The 18773-nt window shown below is 61.8% G+C and overlaps 2 protein-coding genes and 1 long non-coding RNA gene across 3 annotated transcripts in view; all 3 read right to left on the reverse strand.

The window, feature by feature from the left end:
- LOC135976431 (immunoglobulin superfamily member 1-like) overlaps positions 1 to 14333 on the reverse strand; it is a 32643-nt gene extending 18310 nt beyond the window's left edge. Inside the window, exons 1-2 of the mRNA XM_065571896.1 lie at positions 14244 to 14333; positions 13033 to 13458 (exon numbers count right to left, since the gene is read on the reverse strand). Of these exons, the coding sequence (XP_065427968.1) occupies positions 13033 to 13458; positions 14244 to 14333 (516 nt within the window). The remainder of the gene's footprint in view (positions 1 to 13032; positions 13459 to 14243) is intronic.
- LOC135976199 (uncharacterized) lies at positions 8809 to 10438 on the reverse strand. The gene is made up of 3 exons (XR_010593400.1): positions 10387 to 10438; positions 9825 to 9862; positions 8809 to 9531 (listed from the first exon to the last, which is right to left on the reverse strand). It is a non-coding gene; the product is annotated as an uncharacterized LOC135976199 (long non-coding RNA).
- Positions 14334 to 15022: 689 nt separating the features above from the next.
- LOC135976193 (uncharacterized) lies at positions 15023 to 18599 on the reverse strand. The gene has a single exon (XM_065570909.1). It carries the CDS (start codon positions 17972 to 17974, stop codon positions 15290 to 15292), a length of 2685 nt encoding a protein of 894 aa, XP_065426981.1. The 5' UTR covers positions 17975 to 18599; the 3' UTR covers positions 15023 to 15289.
- Between the last annotated feature and the right edge of the window lie 174 nt (positions 18600 to 18773).

The raw sequence follows: 18773 nt of genomic DNA on the forward strand, positions 1-18773 counted from the left end.
TGCCTCTTCCAGTTGGCGGTACAATGCCCGGCTTTGGGGTCCAGTAAGGGGGTAAGGACCCGGAGTCTGTCCGCGGGATCAACCCGGTGCAGCTCGCAGGCCGTCTCAAAGGCCTCCAGGAAGTCATCCATGTCCTCCCCCTCCTTGCGTGGGGCCAGGATGCACTTATCAAAGCTCCGTGCAGTTCTGGGTCCCCCCTCGCTCACCGCAGCCGGGGGTTCGCTGCCCTTCAATCTCGCCAGTTCCAGTTCATGCTGATGCTGTCTCTCTTCATGCTGTCTCTGTCTCTCTTTCTCCTCCCGTTCATGCTGACGCTGTCTCTCTTCATGCTGTCTCTGTTGTTCACGATCCTCCAGCTCTCTCAGTTTTAGCTCTTTCTCCCATTCCAGCCAATTTCGCTCCCCGGATGCCGAAAGTCGCCGGGAGGATCCTCTGCTGGCCGGCGAGCTTCGCCGGGAGGATCCCCTGCTGGCCGGGGGGGTCACGGTGCCCTCGGTATTTGCTGGGCTCCTCCCCACTCTTCCCCTAGGCATAGGAAGGAGGGGTCTCGGGAAGCCCTCAGCAGCCGGCTGACCACTCCCAGCTGGGACAGACACTGGTGCCTGCGCTGCATTTGCCAGGCTGCTTCCCCGAGACACAGGGATCAGTTCATTCGCGCGATCTTCCGCCTCCAGCCGGGCAATGAGCTGTTCTTTGGTGAGCCTCCCAGTGCGCAGCCCCCTCTGCTTGCACAGCTCCACCAGGTCGCTCTTAAGCCGCTTGGCATATATCTTCCTGCTGGCCACTCACCGGCATGTGTGCTCACAGCTCCCCACAGTTCCCAGGGAGACCCCTAGTGTGCCAGCCCTTCTCGAGGTCAGCACCTCTCTGCCAGGGTCGAGCTGCAGACTCCTCCGCCCCTGGGACCACTCGCTGCGATCCCCCTGGGGGACCCTGTTACTGCAAAAGTCCTTCTCGCTGGTCACACACTCCCAGGGGTAATAACCGTCTCTCTCTCACTCTTCAGCACGCCTGGTCCCCGTCAATCCCCCTTCATTTTACTGCTCCCCAGTCACTTACTGCAGGAAGCGCCGTCCACGGGGTGCAGTAGATCCCACCGCTGCCACCAGTTGTCACGGAGTATTGGGGGATTCAGGGCCCTGCACCCCCGGCCTCCTGCGATTTACCATGACTCTCAGCCAGCCAGTAAAGCAGAAGGTTTATTTGGATGACAGGAATACAGTCCAAGACAGGTCTTGCAGGCACAGACAACAGGATACCTCTCAGTTAGGTCCAGCTTGGGGTCCCAGGGCATCCCAGCCCACCCCCCTTTGGGGGGTCAGAGCCATCTCTGCCTCCCAGCCATCTCTCCAGCTCGCTTCCCACACTCTGCCTTCAGCGACCCCTCCCACAGCCTTTGTTCAGTTTCCCCGGGCCAAGGTCTCACCTGGCCTCCAACCCCTTCCTGGGTTACATGCTCAGGTATGTTCCCTCGGGCAGACTCCCATCCCCCAACGCAGACCATCCCAGCCACACTCCCCTGTCAGCATTCACACACCACAGTAAGAACAGTCCCAGTTCGCCACACCAACAAACCAAGATGCCCACAGTTAGTGGAGACCTCTGGAAATGCTGGCTTCAATGGTGCTGGATCCTTTGTGCTGTGGGAGCACGTAGGGCCCCCGCCATGATCAGGGCCCCGTTGTGCCAGACGCTGCATAAACAGAGTGAAGAGACAATCCCTTCCCCTGGGAGCTCACTGAGGAAAGTGAATCTGTCTGTGCCTCAGTTTCCCCCTTGTAGAATGGGGCAAAAGAACCCTCCCTGTCTCCCGGGGGGACTGACTCCCTTCCTATGTGGGACTCAGGCACTGCCGAGCCAGGTGCCAAAGTCCAGCCCGTGAGTCACCCTGTGCTCGCGGTGGCCAGACGCAGTGAATGAGGCAGGAGCCAAACATGGCATATGAAGACCCCAAGAACTAGGCAGCCGCGGCTCGGGGTCTGTGGGGCTGGGAGCCCAGCTCACAGGGCTGGGATTCTGGTCAGGGGAACTCTGGGATCTGGAAGAGAACTTCTGCCAGGGGGCCCCTGGATCTGCCCATGCCAGAAAATTAGGGTTGGAAGACGAGGCCCGGTGGGTGCCCAGGTCTGGCTCTCACAGCCTGTCTCCTGTGCGCAGATCCCAGCTTTCCCAGACCCTCCATCTCTCTGAGCCCCATTGGAGTCAACGCCCCAGGGGCAGACGTCACCATCCGGTGTCAGGGGCAGCGCCGGGACGTGAGGTTCTTCCTGCACAAGGCTGGAGACCTGAACCCGCAGCGACACATGCACCCTGCTGGGGACAGGGCCGAGTTCCGCATCCCCACCGTGGGCCGGCAGCACGGAGGGAGCTACAGCTGCAGCTATCGGCCCCGATCAGAGCCCTTCGTCTCCTCAGAGCCCAGCGACCCCGTGGAGCTGGTGGTAGCAGGTGAGGGGCCCGGCTCCATGTCCCCGCTCCCAGCCGGATCCTCAGAAGGTCTGCACCCTGATGGGGGATGCTCAGAGTCAGGTTCTGCCCAGACTCCTACTACTCACCTGGACAGGGAGCGGGGACAGTGTCACTGGGGGGTTCCCCAGCCAGGGGGGAGCAGCAACTCCTGGAGGTTCAGGGCTGAGGGAGGGGGGATCCCTGTCCCCAGGGGGAGCTGCAGAGCGGGGGGCGGGGTTTCCCAGCGGATGCTCCAGCTGCCCCTGCACTGGGGATGCACAGAGGAGTCAGGGTCCAGGGGCTGCCGAGCCGGCACCGTCCCCAGCCACAACTCCCCCTCCCGGGGCTGATAGTAATGGTTGATGCTGAGTTAGGGGCAGAGGTGGATTAAGGTTTCCTGGGGTTCTGGGCCAGAGAAAGCGGGGATCCCTCCCCACCCCTTCCATCTGCCTTCCCTTTACTGTTCCACCTCGGCCTGCGACCCTGTCCATGGCCCCCCCACCTTTGCCCCTTCCCCGGAACCCCGCACCATTCCACCCACGGTCCTGCCCCATTCTGTCCCCCCCACTGCAGCCCTGCAACCCGTTTGCTACTTTCTGTGCTCCCCCACTTCAGCCCCCAGACTGGAGAAGCTCTGTCCCCATGCCTCGGCCCTGGGGTGCAGTGGGGAGTGAGAGTCCCCCAGCCCTGAGGCCATGGCAAGTTCCATTGCTAAGGCTACCCCTACCCCCCCCGTGCTCCTGCAGGGGACCAGGGTTGGGGTGCTGGGGCCTCTCCCGTCCTGCTTGCCCAGTGGCCAGAGCTGTGGGGCCCCCCACTTGGCCAGGGCTGTAGTGCCTGTGTCTGATCTACCAGTGGTCGTGGAGGGTGGGGGGCGATCACTGAGTCAGTGTTTCAGCCCCTCCCGCACCCTGACAGACACTAGTTTTATTCCCAGAGGGGGGAACAGATCCGACCCAGCCTGTAGCGGCACCGCCTCCCACCCACCTGGGCAGCACGAGGTCAGGTACTGGGCTGGGGGGCAATCTATTGAGTCACAGACTACAGGGCAGGGGCAGTTTTCCTCCAGTGGTTGCCTAGGGGGAGGGACGGAGGCTGTTCTCAGGGGCAGTGACTCCTCCTTGCCGACGGATTTGGGAGCAGAGAGAAGCCTCCTGCTCAAACACGAACCCGCCACTAATGGGGCAGCCGGAGGCTTCCTCGGGTGCCGCTGGGCCCATCAGTGGCCATGGGTGGGGGGTGGTGCCCTGGAGCTCCCTGCAAAGCAGCCAGGAGCAGCCAGCATGGGAGGCGGGATACCGGGCTAGATGGGCCCGTTGCTCTGAGTCGGTGTGGCCATGAGGAAGGGGGTGAAATGCCTTAGAAATGACAGCCAGGCTGGATCAGACAGCACCCCCTAGTGCAGTGCTGGGGCAATGGGGCCAGTCCTGACTGATTGAGTGAATGCCCCCTGCTGAGCCGCCCACCCGCTGCAGGCCAGCATCCCCTAGTGCTACAAATCCCCCAAATCTTGCTTGCTCTGACCCCACTTGATGCCCTGGGGCCCCCAACACCCTCCCCATAGAATTTTCTGCTGCCTGCGCCCTGCGGTGTCCCAGCCCCTTGGGCACCGCCTGAGGTGGGAGGGGCTCGGGTTGGACAGAGCAGCTGCTCCCGGCACTCACGGCTGCGGCTGTTTCCCAGGCGGATCGGAATCGCCGGCACCTCTGGGTCTGACCAGCTCCATCATCGCCGGGGTGAGCGCGGCAGCCGCCGGCTTCGTCCTCCTCCTCGTGGCCTTCGTCTGCTTCAGAAAAAGCTGAGCCAATGAGTGCCCTGCCCAGCGAGGGAAGGGTTAAACCTGCCGCTAAGCAGGGTGGCATGGGATTACAGCTGGGATGGGGGACAGTGCTGGGAAAGCCAAGATGTGGGGTGGGGTCTCAGCAGGGGGCACAGCGTGAGAACACACAGCGGTCCTGCCCCAGAGGGGATGCATCTTAGTGCCGGCTGAGGGGTCCCTATATAACCATTCCACGGACCCCACCTCAGTAGTAGCACCGAGCAGTCCCTGTATAATGAGCCACCGGGCCTCTCAGGTACCAGGGATGCCAGGGGAGCCAACCTATGGATCAGGTTTGTTATAACAAGTCACTAACGAGGGAGGACTGGGGACAGGAAAAGCCCCCGAGTTAATCTGCCCCTCACCCCGGTGCAGGCGCTGGTGTTGTGCTGCCCCCTGCTGGTCTGTCCCACCCCAGCAGGGATCCAGGCTTAGCACCAGCAGCAGATGGGGACCCCCCCCAGATCCCCCATCCCTGCTGCACTGTGGGGGTGAGTGGCCAGCACTGGGACCGGGGGATCCCGATCGGCTCATGGGAGATTCTAGTTTGTTTCCCTCTGCAGGAAAAGGACCCACACCGAGACCAAGCAGGTAGGAACTCGACTCCTCCCCCCTCCCGATCGACCTGCCTGGGTCACAGGGCTCCTGGGTTCAGTCCCAGCTCGGGGAGGGGAGTGGGGTCTAGTGGTTAGAACAGGGAGGTGTGTGGAGGTGTGTGGAGGGGTGACCAGAATTCCTGGGTTCTATATCTGCCTCTGGGAGCAGAGTGGGGTCTAGTGGTTACAGCGGGGTGGAGTGGGGTCTGGTGGTTGGGACAAGGAGGGTTTAGGGAACTTGGTTCAGTGTGAGGCAGGATGGGATGCTCTCTGGGTGTGTTGGGGAATCTCCCCGCAGGTGGGGGGATATCACATTTACAAGGGAATTTTCTCTTTTAGCACCAGCCCTATGGTGGCATTAAAGGCACCGGCTCAGGAAGACCCCACCTGTGAGTAACACACCCAGGGGGGTACCAGGGTGGGTCAGAACCCCGGGGAGGGGAGGGGCTTGTGGGGGCTCCACCCATATGGGGCGGGGTCTGATTTATAGCTGCTGCTGGGCAGGAATAAGGAGCGGGTCCCAGAGGTAGCCAATGTCAGCTGAGAGTGTTGGACTCCCAGGAGCTCCCTGGGGCCACCCTCCCTTCCCGCTCTAGTTCCCCATCCACTCCTGGCTCCCAGCCCCCTGCTCTAACCACTAGTCTAGACCCCCCTCTCCTCCCGAGCCAGGGTGAGAACACAGGCATTCTGACTCCCAGCCCCCTGCCCCCCCTGTAACTCCCTAGACACCTCTGTGCCTCAGTTTTCTTCTCTGTAACACGGGGCTAATGACCAGTGGTGAGCTGGAGCCAGTTCACACCGGTTCACAGAAACTGGTTGTTAAATTTAGAAGCCATTTTAGAACCGGTTGTCTCACGTGGGACAACTGGTTCTAAAAGGGGTTCTAAATTTAAGAACCGGTAAAGCTCTGGCAGCTCCCCGCTCTGCCCCAGCTCACCGCTCCACCTCCCTCTCCTCCCCTGAACGCTCCGCCCCACTTCTCCACCCCCTGCTTCCCACAAATCAGCTGTTCGCGCGGGAAGCCTGGGAGGGCTGAGAAGCAAGCGGCAGTTTCATGCTCAGGCCCAGGGAGACGGAGCGGAAGCGAGCTGGGGCGGGGGGCTCGAAGAGGGCCACCCGCCATGGCAGGTAGCCCCCTACTCCCCACCCTAGCTACGCTACCCCGCCCCTGGGAGCCAGAGGGACCTGCCATATGCTTCCTGGGAGCTGCCCCAGGTAAGCAGTACCGGGACTCCCCACCACGCCCCCTGGCAGGTCTCTCTGGCCCTTAGGGGCGGGGCGGGGTGGGCACCTACTACGGTGGCCCACGAGACCCTCCTGCCCAGCCCCTGAGCTCCCGGCTGGGGAGGCTAGTCCCTGGCTGTTCCCCCTCCCCCACAGCTTCAGCTCGCCCCGCTGCCAGCGCATGTTCTGGGCGGCGGGCTTCAAGCTCGGCCTGACCCGGTGCTCCAGGCGCTGCGAGGCAGCGACCCAGCCCAGCTCCAGCCACACGGCGCAGCCTGGCCCGGATCCAGCCATCCAGCCCGGCCCGGTTCCAGCCGCGCGGCGTAGCCCAGCCTGGCCCGGCTCCAGCGGCACAGTACGTCCCAGCTCGGCTCCAGCCGTGCAACACAGCTGTAGTGCCACCAGCCACCTCCAGGTAGCGTGGTAAGATAGCAGGGAGGGGGTTTTGGATAGAGGGCAGGGGAGTTCGGGGTGGTGGGGGGTGGTTAGGGGTCAGGGCGGTCATTGGGCGGGGAAGAGGGTGATTGAATGGGGCAAGGGTCCCGGGGGAGTAGTCAGGAAGGAGCAGGGCTTGGATGAGGTGGTGGGAGGCAATCAGGGGCAGGTGTTCCAGGGGCAGGGTGGTAGGGGACGGGTGGCAGGCGAGCTCCCTCCCACCCGTGCTTCAGGCCATCCGGTGGAGCGCGGGTCCGCTGCTCTATCTCGGCGTTTACCTTTCTGCCACGCATCCGTCTCCGCCGGAGAACTGGCTAGGTTTAGAGGGCAGAGTGTCGGAGCGGCTCCGGAAATGGACAGGACTACTCCGGTGTCTCTCCCTTCGAGGGAGAGCACTGGTGCTCAATCAACTAGTCCTGTCCATGCTCTGGTACCGGCTCAACACCCTGGTCCCGGCCCCGGGCTTCCTGACCACCCTCCGGACGTTGATTCTGGAGTTCTTTTGGTCAGGACTGCACTGGGTCTCTGCGGGGGTTCTCCATCTACCCCTGGAGGAGGGAGGGCAGGGCCTGAAGTGTCTGCACGCTCAGGTCCACGTCTTCCGCCTCCAGGCCCTGCAGAGGCTCCTTTATGGTGCAGGTAGTCCGGCATGGAGCGTATTGGCGCACGCCTTACTGCGCCGCACCCGAGGGCTCCGATATGATCGGCAGCTCCTTTGTCTCCATCCGAGAGGTCTTCCGCGAGGCCTCTCCGAGCTGCCGGTCTTCTACCAGGACCTCCTCCGGACCTGGAAACTGTTTTCAGTGACCAGGTCCGTGGCGGCCACCGTGGGGGCAGATCTCCTCGCAGAGCCCCTGCTATACAACCCCCAGGTTCGTGTGCAGGTGGCGGAGTCCCCCATGGTGCGCCAGAGGTTGGTCCTAGCAGAAGTCACCAAAGTCGGAGACCTCCTGGACTACGACCGGGGAGACTGGCTGGATCCCCTGACGCTCGCTCAGTGCATGGGGCTCTCCAGACCTCGTACTCCCCGGCGCGTACTTCAGGAGGTGAGGGCCGCTTTGCCACCCGCTGCTCAGGACTATCTCGACTGGGTCCTGCGAGAGGGCATGCCCCGCCCACCCTCCACTCCGAGCCCTCCAGACTTTTTCATCGGGCCCCTGCCCCGTGGACCCAACCAGCCCCCTCCCCGTCCATTCGCCATGAGCCGGCTGCACCATCTACAGCCAGTTCCGTTCCGGACCGCGCCAAGGAAACATCGATACACGCTCGTGCTCCATGTTCTTCATGTCCTCACCCTCGCGTCCCGCCCCGATACGAAGTGGCGGGACCTTCTGTCACCTCTGGAGGGTGAGGAGCCCCGGTGGGCCAGCCTTTATTCTGCTCTGATCCCGAAGCCCACCGGGGACATCAGTTGGCGGCTCCTTCACGGAGCCGTGAGCACGGGCGTGTACTTGGCACGGTTTACCCCTATCCCAGACACCGGCCCCTTTTGCGGTGTGAGGGAGACCCTGGAGCATGTTTACCTGGAGTGCGCCAGGCTGCAGCCCCTATTCCGGCTCCTCACGGATGTTTTCTTAAGATTTTGGTTGCACTTTTTCTCCTCACCTTTTTATTTATGCACTCCCTATCCGTCGCCCCACAAAGTCGCGGGACCTCCTAGTCAACCTCCTTCTGGCCCTAGCGAAACTGGCCATCTATAAAACCAGACTAAGAAGGTTGGCCGATGGAGTTTCCTGTGACTGTGGGGCGTATTTCAGGTCCTCCGTTCTTTCACGTATCCGGGCAGAGTTCCTCTGGGCGGCGTCCACTGGCTCCCTTGACGCCTTCGAGGAGCAGTGGGCGCTGTCCGGGGTTCTCTGCTCGGTGTCCCCGTCTGGTTCACTTCGTTTGACCCTTTGACCTCACTCCTGTCCCTGTTTTTTTATTAGTTGTCTCCCGTAATTTTTTGGTCTCCAGGTCCTGTGGACTCCCCCTTAGGCTGGGGGGGGATCCTTTAGCAGTGGGCGGGCAAAGCCCGCCCACTTCCTGGATCTCAATAGGTCTGGTCACTCAGGGAACAGAAAACTACTCACCCAGTGACCAGTATATTTGCCCTCTACCAGACTCCTGTACCCCACTGGTCTGGGTCTGTCACACCACTCACTGCAAAGTGCCTGCACTTGCAGCCAACCATCCTCTGCTACCACGTTGTCACAGACTCACAGATTGTGCCCACTCTTGGCCCCATGCGGTCCCTGGGGGGAACCCTGTTCGGTGCAATGGCCCTTCTTGGGGGTCCACTCTCTCAGAGGGTGGAGGGTCCTGGCCAACCTCCTTCTCAGGTAGCATCGCTGTAGATGCTGTTCTTAGCACAATGGTGTGAGACAGAGACGAGACAGAGGGTGGAGGGGTTGTGGTTTCCAGCCCCAGAATGGGACGGGGGAGGGATAAATTTAGATCCTAAGTTGCTAAAGCAGCAACCGAAATATCTGTGAAAAGGGGAAGTGTGTCCAGAGCCAGCGCTCGCTTGCTGGTTCTGCTACTCCCAGTGAAACTCAACATAAACCTGATTCCCCGGCAGCTCCCCATCTCCCCCAGGTGTGACACACTCTCCTGGCGCTGGGACAGGGGTTGGGGGCTGCCCGGGGGGGCTGGTTTAATGATCTGTGTTTATTACAAATCTGAAGGTTAACAGGATGCTAATAACATCAAAGCTGCCTTGAAGCGTCTCCTACCCATCCCAGGGCTGAGCCCCCTTTCCCCCCACATGTAGGTCTAGGCGGGGCAGGGGGACAGAAGCTTGATGGGACGGGGCTGCAGCGGGGGGAGGGCAGCGTCCCCCTAAATCTTCCCTAGATGCAGAGTTCTCTGGGGCTGGCGCTGTTGGGGCGTGAGGCTGTTACCCCCTGAGGTCTGGCGCCCCATGGCTGCGGGGGGCTCTCACTGCGGGGCTCCCCGGCTCACGTTGATCACATCGTACACACTGGGCTGCAGCGTCTGGCGGTCCAGCTCGGTGTAGATGCCGGGCTCCTTGGGGTGGGAGAGGAGAGAGTCACGTGTGTGTGCGCGTGCATGCACCAACCCCCAACCACACACACAGAGCAGGGTCCATCCCCTCAAACAGGGGGTGACAGAAAAACACACACACACACACGCTGCAATCCCAGCTGGCGATCCCATAATCCCCCCCTTATAGCCCAATCCTCACCCCAAACCATTGAGTGTGCCAGGATAGGCTGGTGGGGGGGATGTGAGAGGCCTGCTGGAGCCCATGTGGGTCAGGGTTGGGGGTCAGGGCCCATGGGGGAACAGGGGACACTTACCAGGGTCTGTGGCTCTTTCCCTTCGTCCATGGAGGCGTCTGCAGAGTAGAGACACCCGATGAGCTGCACCCCCAGCCGGCCCAGAGCAGAACCCCACACCCAGCTCTGACCCCTCTGTCTAGCCAGTGGGGTCAGAGCCCAGCACAACCACCCCTCCTCCACCCCAGAGCATGGGCCAGGGTCATTAGCCCCATGTTACAGAGAGGGAAACTGAAGCATAAAGATGTCTAGGGGGTTACAGTGGGGCGGGGGGCTGGGAGTCAGAACGTCGGTGTTCTCTCCCTGGCTCGAGAGCAAAGTGGGGTCTACACTAGTGGTTAGAGCAGGGGTCTGGGAGCCGGGAGTGGGTGGGGAACTAGAGCGGGAAGGGAGGGAGGCCCCAGGAGCTCTTGGGAGTCCAACACTCTCTGCTGACACCGGCTACCTCTGGGACCCTCTCCTTAGTCCTAACCAGCAGCAGCTGTAAATCAGACCCTACCCCGTATGGGTGGAGCCCCCACAAGCCCCTCCCCTCCCCAGGGTTCCTGCCCCATCCTGGTACCCCCCTGGGTGTGTTACTCACAGATGAGGTGTTGCTGAGCCGGTGCCTTTAAGGCCACCATAGGGCTGGTGCTAAAAGAGAAAATTACTTTGTAAATGTCATATCCCCCCACCCGTGAGGAGATTCTTCAACACACCCAGAGAGCCCCCATCCTGCCTCACACTGAACCCAGTTCCCTAAGCCCCCCTTGCCCCAACCACCAGACCCCACCCCCACCCCACCCCGCTCTAACCACTAGACCCCAGTCCTCTCCCCAAACTGAGGACAGAACCGAGGGGCACTGTGACCCCGGCAGGTTGATTCAGAGCGGGGAGGAGCTGGGTTCCTACCTGCTTGGTCTCGGTGCGGCTCCTTTTCCTGCAGAGGGACACAAACCAAAATCCCCCATGAGCCGATCGGGATCCGCTGGTACCAGTGCCGGCCACTCACCCCCACAGGGCAGCAGGGATGGGGGAGTCTGGGGGGTCCCTTCTGCTGCTGGTGCTGAACCTGGATCCCTGCTGGGGTGCAATGGACCAGCAGGGGGCAGCGCAACACCAGAGCATGCTCCAGGCGCTAGGGGCAGATTAACTCAGGGGGCTTTTCCTGTCCCCAATCCTCCCTCGCTAGTGACTTGTTATAACGAACCTGGTCCACAGCTTGGCTCCCCTGCAAACTGAGAGGCACGGTATCGGTGGCTCTTTATACAGGGACCCCTCGCCCAGAGCTGAGATGCAAACACCTCTGGGGTGGGTGTGCCAGCTGTGTGTACAGGGATTACTCATGCAGCAGAACCCCCTGCTGAGCCTTCACCCCCCGTCCTTGGCTTTCCTGGCACAGTCCCGCATCCAAGCCGTGACCCCATCCCGCCCTGCTTAGTGGCAGGTTTAACCCTTCCCTCGCTGGGGGGCACTTACTGGCTCGGGTTTTTCTGAAGCAGACGAAGGCCACAAGGAGGAGGAGGACAGCAGCTACCACACTCACCCCAGCAATGATGGGGCTGGTCAGACCCAGAGGTGCCAGTGATTCCGATCCATCTGGGAAACAGCAGAGCCGTGAGTGCCAAGAGCGGCTGGTCTGTTCCCCCCCAGCCCCTACCACCCCAGGCGGTGCCCAAGGGGCTTGGGCTACGTAGGGAACAGGCAGCAGAAAATTCTATGGGGAGGATTTGGGGGCCCCAGGGTATCAAGTGGGGTCAGAGCCAGCAAGATTTGGGGGATTTGTAATGCTAGGGGGCATTGGACTGCAGGGGGCTCAGCAGGCGGCATTCGCCCCATCGGTCGGGGCTGAGCCGATTGCCCCAGCACGGTGCTAGGGGGCGCTGTCTGATCCATCCTGGCCATCATTTCTAAGGCATTTCAACCCCTGCCTCATGGCCACACTGGCTCAGGCCAACAGGCCGATCTAGCCCGGTATCCCGCCTCCCATACTGGCTATTCCTGGCTGCTTCACGGGGAGCTCCAACGCACCGCCCTCCCCCGCCTATGACCACTGATGGGCCCAGCTGCCCTGTTAGCAGTGGGTTTGTGTCTGAGCAGGAGGCTTCCGTCCCCTCCCAAATCCGTCAGCGGAGGGGGGCAGTGGGGGAGTCAATGCCCCTGAGAACAGCCTCCATCCATCCCCCTAGGCAACTACTGGAGGGAAGCTGCCCCCGCCCTGTAGACTGTCTGTGACTCAATAGATTCCCCACGGCCCTGTGCTGCCCAGGCGGGTGGGAGCCGGTGCCACTCCAGGCTGGGTCGGGTCGGTTCCCCCTGTGGGAATAGAACCAGCATCTGTCAGGGTGTGGGGAGTGGCTGAAACACTGACTCAGAGATCATCCCCCACCCTCCGCGACCACTGGTAGAGCAGACACAGACCCTACGGCCCTGGCCAAGTGGGGGGCCCCACAGCTCTGGCTACCGGGCGAGCAGGACGGGAGAAGCCCCAGCATGGGGGGGTAGGGGAAGCCTTAGCAACGGGACCTCCACTGTGGCCCCAAGATGGCCTCAGGGCTGGGGGACACTCACTCCCCGCTGCGCCTCAGGGCCGAGGCGTGGGGACAGAGCTTCTCCAGTCTTGGGGATGCAGTGCCGGGGGAGGGGCATAAAGTAGCAAATGGGTTGCAGGGCTGCAGTGGGGGGACAGAATGGGGCAGGAGAGTGGGTGGAATAGGGGCGGGGTCCTGGGGAAGGGGCAAAAGGGGTTGGGCCGTGGGTGGGGTTGCAGGCTGAGGAGGCGGGACAGCAGAGGGACGCAGGTGGAAGGGGTGGGGAGGGATCCCCCTTTCTCTGGCCCAGGGCCCCAGGAAACCTTATTTCACCTCTGCCTGTGACTCAGCATCGATCGTTACTGTCAGTCCTGGGGAGGGGAGTTTGTGGCTGGGGACGGTGCCGGCTCGGCATCCCCTGGGCCCTGACTCCTTTGTGAGTCCCCAGCGCGGGGGCAGCCGGGGGATCATCCCCTTGGAAAGGCCCCTGCTCCGCAGCTCCCCCTGGGGGCAGGGTCACCCCTTCCTCGGCCCTGAATCTCCAGGAGCTGCTGCTCCCCCCTGGCTGGGGAACTCCCCAGTGACACTGTCCCTGCCCCCTGTCTAGGCGAGTCCTAGGGCTCTGGGTAGAGCCTGGATCTGAGCATCCCTTCTGGGTGCCGACCTTCTGGTCATCTGGCTGGGAGCGGGTACGTGGAGCCGGGCCCCTCGCCTGCTACCACCAGCTGCACGGGGTCGCTGGGCTGCGAGGAGACGAAGGGTTGTGATCGGAGCCGGTAGCTGCAGCTGTAGTTCCCGCCATGCTGCCGGCCCACGGTGGGGATGAGGAACTCGGCCCCATTCCCAGCAGGGTCCATGTGTCGCTGTGGGTTGAGGTCTCCAGCCTTGTGCAGGAAAAACCTCACATCCTGGCGCTGCCCCTGACACCGGACGGTGACGTTTGCCCCTAGGGGGGTGACCCCAGTGGGGCTTAGAGAGATGGAGGGTCTGGGTAAGCTGTTATCTGCGCACAGGAGACAGGCTGTGAGAACCAGACCTGGGCACCCACCCAGCCCCGTCCTCCAGCTACAGAAGAGAAGAGTGAGGGGGGATTTGATAGCAGCCTTCAAATACCTGAAAGGGGATTCAAAGAGGACGGAGCTCGGCTGTTCTCAGGGGTGGCAGATGACAGAACAAGGAGCAATGGTCTCAAGTTGCACTAGGGGAGGTCTAGGTTGCATATTAGGAAGCACTATTTCACTAGGAGGGTGGTGAAGCACTGGAATGGGTTCCCTAGGGAGGTGGTGGAATCTCCATCCTTAGAGGTTTTTAAGGCCCGGCTTGACAAAGCCCTGGCTGGGATGATTTACTTGGGGTTGGTCCTGCTTTGAGCAGGGGGGTTGAGTAGATACCTCCTGAGCTCTCTTCCAACCCTAATCTTCTGTGATTCCCCAGCTGGCCCGAGGCACGGGCAGATCCAGGGGCCCCCTGGCAGAAATTCTCTTCCAGATCCAAGAGTTTTCCTGAGCCAGAATCCCGGCCCTGCGAGCTGGGCTCCCAAACCCACAGACACGGAGCCGCGACGGCCTAGTTCTTGGGTTCTTCATATGCCGTGTGTGGCTCCTGCCTCATTCACTGTGTCCGGCCTGCCCTGAACACCGAGCGACTCACGGGCTGGACTTTGGCGCCTGGCACGGCAGGGCCTGAGCCCCACACAGGAAGGGAGTCAGTCCCCCTGGGAGGCAGGGAGGGGTCTTTATCCCCATTCTACAGGCCACAGACAGATTCACTTTCCTTAGTGAGCTTCCAGGGGTAGGGAACGTCTCTTCACTCTGTGTTTATGCAGCGCCTGGCACAGCGGGGCCCTGATCATGGTGGGGGCCCTTCATGCTCCCCCAACACAAGGGATCCAGCGCTATTGAGGCCAGTGTTTGCAGAGATCTCTGCTAACTGTGGGCGTCTCGGCTTGTGGGCGCTCGGCCTGAGATCCCCCAAATTGAGGCCCCCCCACAAGGAAGGACACTTTTGAAAACCGCGACATGTTCCCAACACACAGAGACTGTGGCTGTGCCAGGTGCTGGGCCAGATCTCCTGGGTCCCAGCCCAGCGCCGTGTCCACCAAGCCACCGCTTCTCCTGCAGCCCCTGCCTCGTTCAGCCCCAGCCCGGGCACTGCCTGGGGCAGGGCTTGGAGAACAGAGGCGATGGGATCCTGGGATTAAATAGCGACTCACGGTTCCTACGCACAAGGGGTAGAATTAAAATTGCCCCCCTGCCCCGATTCTCCAGGGGCTGCTGCTCCCCCCTGGCTGGGGAACCCCCCAGTGACTCTGTTCCCGCTCCCAGGCCGGGCGTCTCAACTGCAGGGCCAGGGCTCAGTGCAGAGCCTGGCTCTGAGCATCCCATTGGCACCGAGCCCCCGTGAGGGTCTGTGTCACGGAGTATTGGGGGACTCAGGGCCCTGCACCCCCGGCTTCCTGCGATTCACCATAACTCTCAGCCAGCCAGTAAAGCAGAAGGTTTATTTGGATGACAGGAATACAGTCCAAGACAGGTCTTGCAGGCACAGACAACAGGACCCCCTCAGTTAAGTCCAGCTTGGGGTCCCAGGGCATCCCAGCCCGCCCCCCTTCGGGGGGGGGGGGTCAGAGCCATCTCTGTCTCCCAGCCATCTCTCCAGCCGGCTTCCAGCACACTGCCTTCAGCGACCCCTCCCACAGCCTTTTTCAGTTTCCCGGGCTAAGGAGTCACCTGGCCTTCAACCCCTTCCTGGGTTCTCATGTTACACTCCCAGGAATGCGCCCCCGGGCCGATCCCATCCTCCAATGCAGACTATCCCAGCACACTCCCCTGTCAGCATCCACAGACCACAGTGAGAACAGGCCCAGTTCCTCACATCTCTCCCCCCTTCGAGACCGAACTGAGCAGGGTCACTGTAGCCAGTGACCCGGGGAAGTTCGAACCTACCCCCGTTCCCATGGATGCCCCCGCATCCCTCTCATTCCTTGGTGAGAATTACACCAAGCCCCTCCAGTTTCACGCCCCCCCTTAGGTTGGGGTGCTTGATGGCACTCGCAGTTCGCATGTGGGAAGGTTTATGCGGCCTGTGCCCTTTTCCCACCCCCATACCTCTGGGGCTCCAACTGGGCTGTGGTCTTCTCCCAGCGCTCCAGTCTGGAGGTCTGTGCTTTGGGCTCTCTTGGTTCAGAGCCGCCCTTTTTACCTTGGCCACCCTCCGGAAAGGCTCCTCTATGCTGGGCAAGGGTCCTAAAGCTGTTTTCCCCTTGTCCCAGGCCTTCCTCCCCCTCTGACAGGGGTCACAGGATCCGCAGTACTGTCGGACAGTAACAAAGACCCCAGGCCAGTAAAAGCTCCGTAGCAGCCTCTGCTGGGTACGCCAGGTTCCCTGGTGCCCTGAGAGGGGAATGTCATGGGCCTGGTACAGCAGCTGGCGGCGATACTTCTGGGGTACCACCAGCTGCCTCCTGATCCCCCCTGACTCCATTTTCCCTGGGGGAGCCCATTCTCGGTACAGGAACCCCTTCTCCCACAGGAACCTTTTCCGGCCACCTCGTCCCATGGTCTGTACCGCATTGAGGTCGGCCAGGTCCCTTATCTTCCGCAAGGAGGGATCTCTCTGTAACTCGGCCTGGAACTCAGCAGCTGGGACAGGGATGGCCACCTGCTCTTTCTCGCCCGCTGGGTCCGAAGCTGCAGCCTCCCTGAGCCGTGTCCCTGGGCGTTCCCTCCCCACCAGGTTAGGGTCCTGCGCCTCAGGCAAGGCACCCCCCTCAAGGCCAGGGCGCAGTGCCCCTCGCCGGCTCTGACTGCGGGTCACAACTAAGGCGGTCTGGGGGCTGCTTGGCCAGTCCTCTAGGTCCCCCCCCATCAACACCTCAGTGGGCAAATGGTGGTGCACTCCCACGTCCTTGGGGCCCTCCTTGGCCCCCCATTTCAGGTGTACCCTCGCTACGGGAACCTTGAATGGGGTCCCGCCCACCCCGGTCAGGGTCAGGAAGGTGTTGGGCACCACCCGATCTGGGGCCACCACCTCGGGCCGGGCCAGTGTCACCTCTGCGCCCGTGTCCCAGTATCCATAAACTTTCTTCCCATCCACCTCCAGGGGAACAAGGCACTCGCTCCGCAGGGACAGCCCCGCGCCAACCCTGTAAACGGAGAACTTTGAATCCGGAGCATCTGGCCCCCCAGAGAAGCTGGCCTGGGGCCCTTCTCTTTCTTGAGCAGTTGATAAGCTGCCAGCCCCTCTTGCGTGAGAAGCCTGCCCCTCGTCCGTCTGGGCCTCTACCAAGTTAACCCGGTGCGGGTTCGGTCTGCTCAGTCTGTCCTTGAGCTTGGGGCACTGGGCCCGAACGTGGCCTCTTCGGCCGCAGTAATAGCAGCTCAGGTCCCGTGGGTCCCCTCGAGCCGGTCGGTTGTCCCTGATGCTGGGCATTTCCCGGGGGAGGGGATTCCCAATATTCCCCCTTTGGGAGGTCCCAGGGTGACTCTCTCTCTGCATCGCGGCGGGCCTGTTCCTTTGGGGCTCCTCCCTGCCACCCCCTAACCGGCTCTTTACAAACTCATCAGCCAGCTGCCCGGCGTGTCGCGGGTTCTCTGGCTTTCTGTCCACCAACCACAGCCTCAGGTCGGATGGGCACCGCTCATACAGTTGCTCCAGTACCAGCAGTTTAATCAGGTCCTCCTTCGTCTGGGCCCCACCAGCCCACTTGCTGGCGTATCTTTCCATGCGGGCGGCTAGTTGCAGATATGAGATCTCAGGGGTTTTATCCTGACTCCGGAACCTTTCCCGGTACATCTCAGGAGTCAGCCCAAACTCTCGTAGCAGGGCCTTTTTGAATAGTTCGTAGTCCCCTTTCTCTGCCTCTCCCAGTTGGCGGTACAATGCCACGGATTTGGGGTCCAGTAAGGGGGTAAGGACCCGGAGTCTGTCCGCGGGATCAACCCGGTGCAGCTCGCAGGCCGTCTCAAAGGCCTCCAGGAAGTCATCCATGTCCTCCCCCTCCTTGTATGGGGCCATGATGCACTTATCAAAGCTCCGTGCAGTCCTGGGTCCCCCCTCACTCACCGCAGCCGGGGGTTCGCTGCCCTTCAATCTCGCCAGTTCCAGGTCATGCTGACGCTGTCTCTCATTCTCCTCCCGTTCATGCTGTCTCTGTCTCTCTTCACGCTGATGCTGTCTCTCTTTCTCCTCCCGTTCATGCTGACGCTGTCTCTCTTCATGCTGTCTCTGTTGTTCACGATCCTCCAGCTCCCTCAGTTTTAGCTCTTTCTCCCATTCCAGCCAATTCCGCTCCCCGGATGCCGAACGTCGCCGGGAGGATCCTCTGCTGGCCGGCGGGCTTCGCCGGGGGGACCCCCTGCTGGCCGGGGGGGTCACGGCGCCTTCGGTATTTGCTGGGCTCCTCCCCACCCTTCCCCTAGGCATAGGAAGGAGGGGTCTCGGGAAGCCCTCAGCAGCGGGCTGACCACTCCCAGCTGGGACAGACACTGGTGCCTGCGCTGCATTTGCCAGGCTGCTTCCCTGAGACACAGGGATCAGTTCATTCGCGCGATCTTCCGCCTCCAGCTGGGCAATGAGCTGTTCTTTGGTGAGCCTCCCAATGCGCAGCCGCCTCTGCTTGCACAGCTCCACCAGGTCGCTCTTAAGCCGCTTGGCATACATCTTCCTGCTGGCCACTCACCGGCCTGTGCGCTCACAGCTCCCCACAGTTCCCAGGGGGACCCCTAGTGTGCCAGCCCTTCTCGAGGTCACCACCTCTCTGCCAGGGTCGAGCTGCAGACTCCTCCGCCCCTGGGACCACTCGCTGCGATCCCCCCGGGGGACCCTGTTACTGCAAAAGTCCTTCTCGCTGGTCACACACTCCCAGGGGTAATAACCGTCTCTCTCCCACTCTTCAGCGTGCCTGGTCCCCGTCAATCCCCCTTCGTTTTACTGCTCCCCAGTCACTTACTGCAGGAAGCACCGTCCACGGGGTGCAGTAGATCCCACCGCTGCCACCAGTTGTCACGGAGTATTGGGGGACTCAGGGCCCTGCACCCCCGGCTTCCTGCGATTCACCATAACTCTCAGCCAGCCAGTAAAGCAGAAGGTTTATTTGGATGACAGGAATACAGTCCAAGACAGGTCTTGCAGGCACAGACAACAGGACCCCCTCAGTTAAGTCCAGCTTGGGGTCCCAGGGCATCCCAGCCCGCCCCCCTTCGGGGGGGGGGGGTCAGAGCCATCTCTGTCTCCCAGCCATCTCTCCAGCCGGCTTCCAGCACACTGCCTTCAGCGACCCCTCCCACAGCCTTTTTCAGTTTCCCGGGCTAAGGAGTCACCTGGCCTTCAACCCCTTCCTGGGTTCTCATGTTACACTCCCAGGAATGCGCCCCCGGGCCGATCCCATCCTCCAATGCAGACTATCCCAGCACACTCCCCTGTCAGCATCCACAGACCACAGTGAGAACAGGCCCAGTTC

The sequence above is a fragment of the Chrysemys picta genome, chromosome 17 (assembly GCF_011386835.1).
Source record: "Chrysemys picta bellii isolate R12L10 chromosome 17, ASM1138683v2, whole genome shotgun sequence".
Taxonomy (NCBI): domain Eukaryota; kingdom Metazoa; phylum Chordata; order Testudines; family Emydidae; genus Chrysemys; species Chrysemys picta.

Excerpts from the sequence above, each read along its gene's own strand:
- LOC135976193 (XM_065570909.1), bottom strand. The coding sequence starts at position 17,974 with ATGTATGCCAAGCGGCTTAAGAGCGACCTGGTGGAGCTGTGCAAGCAG.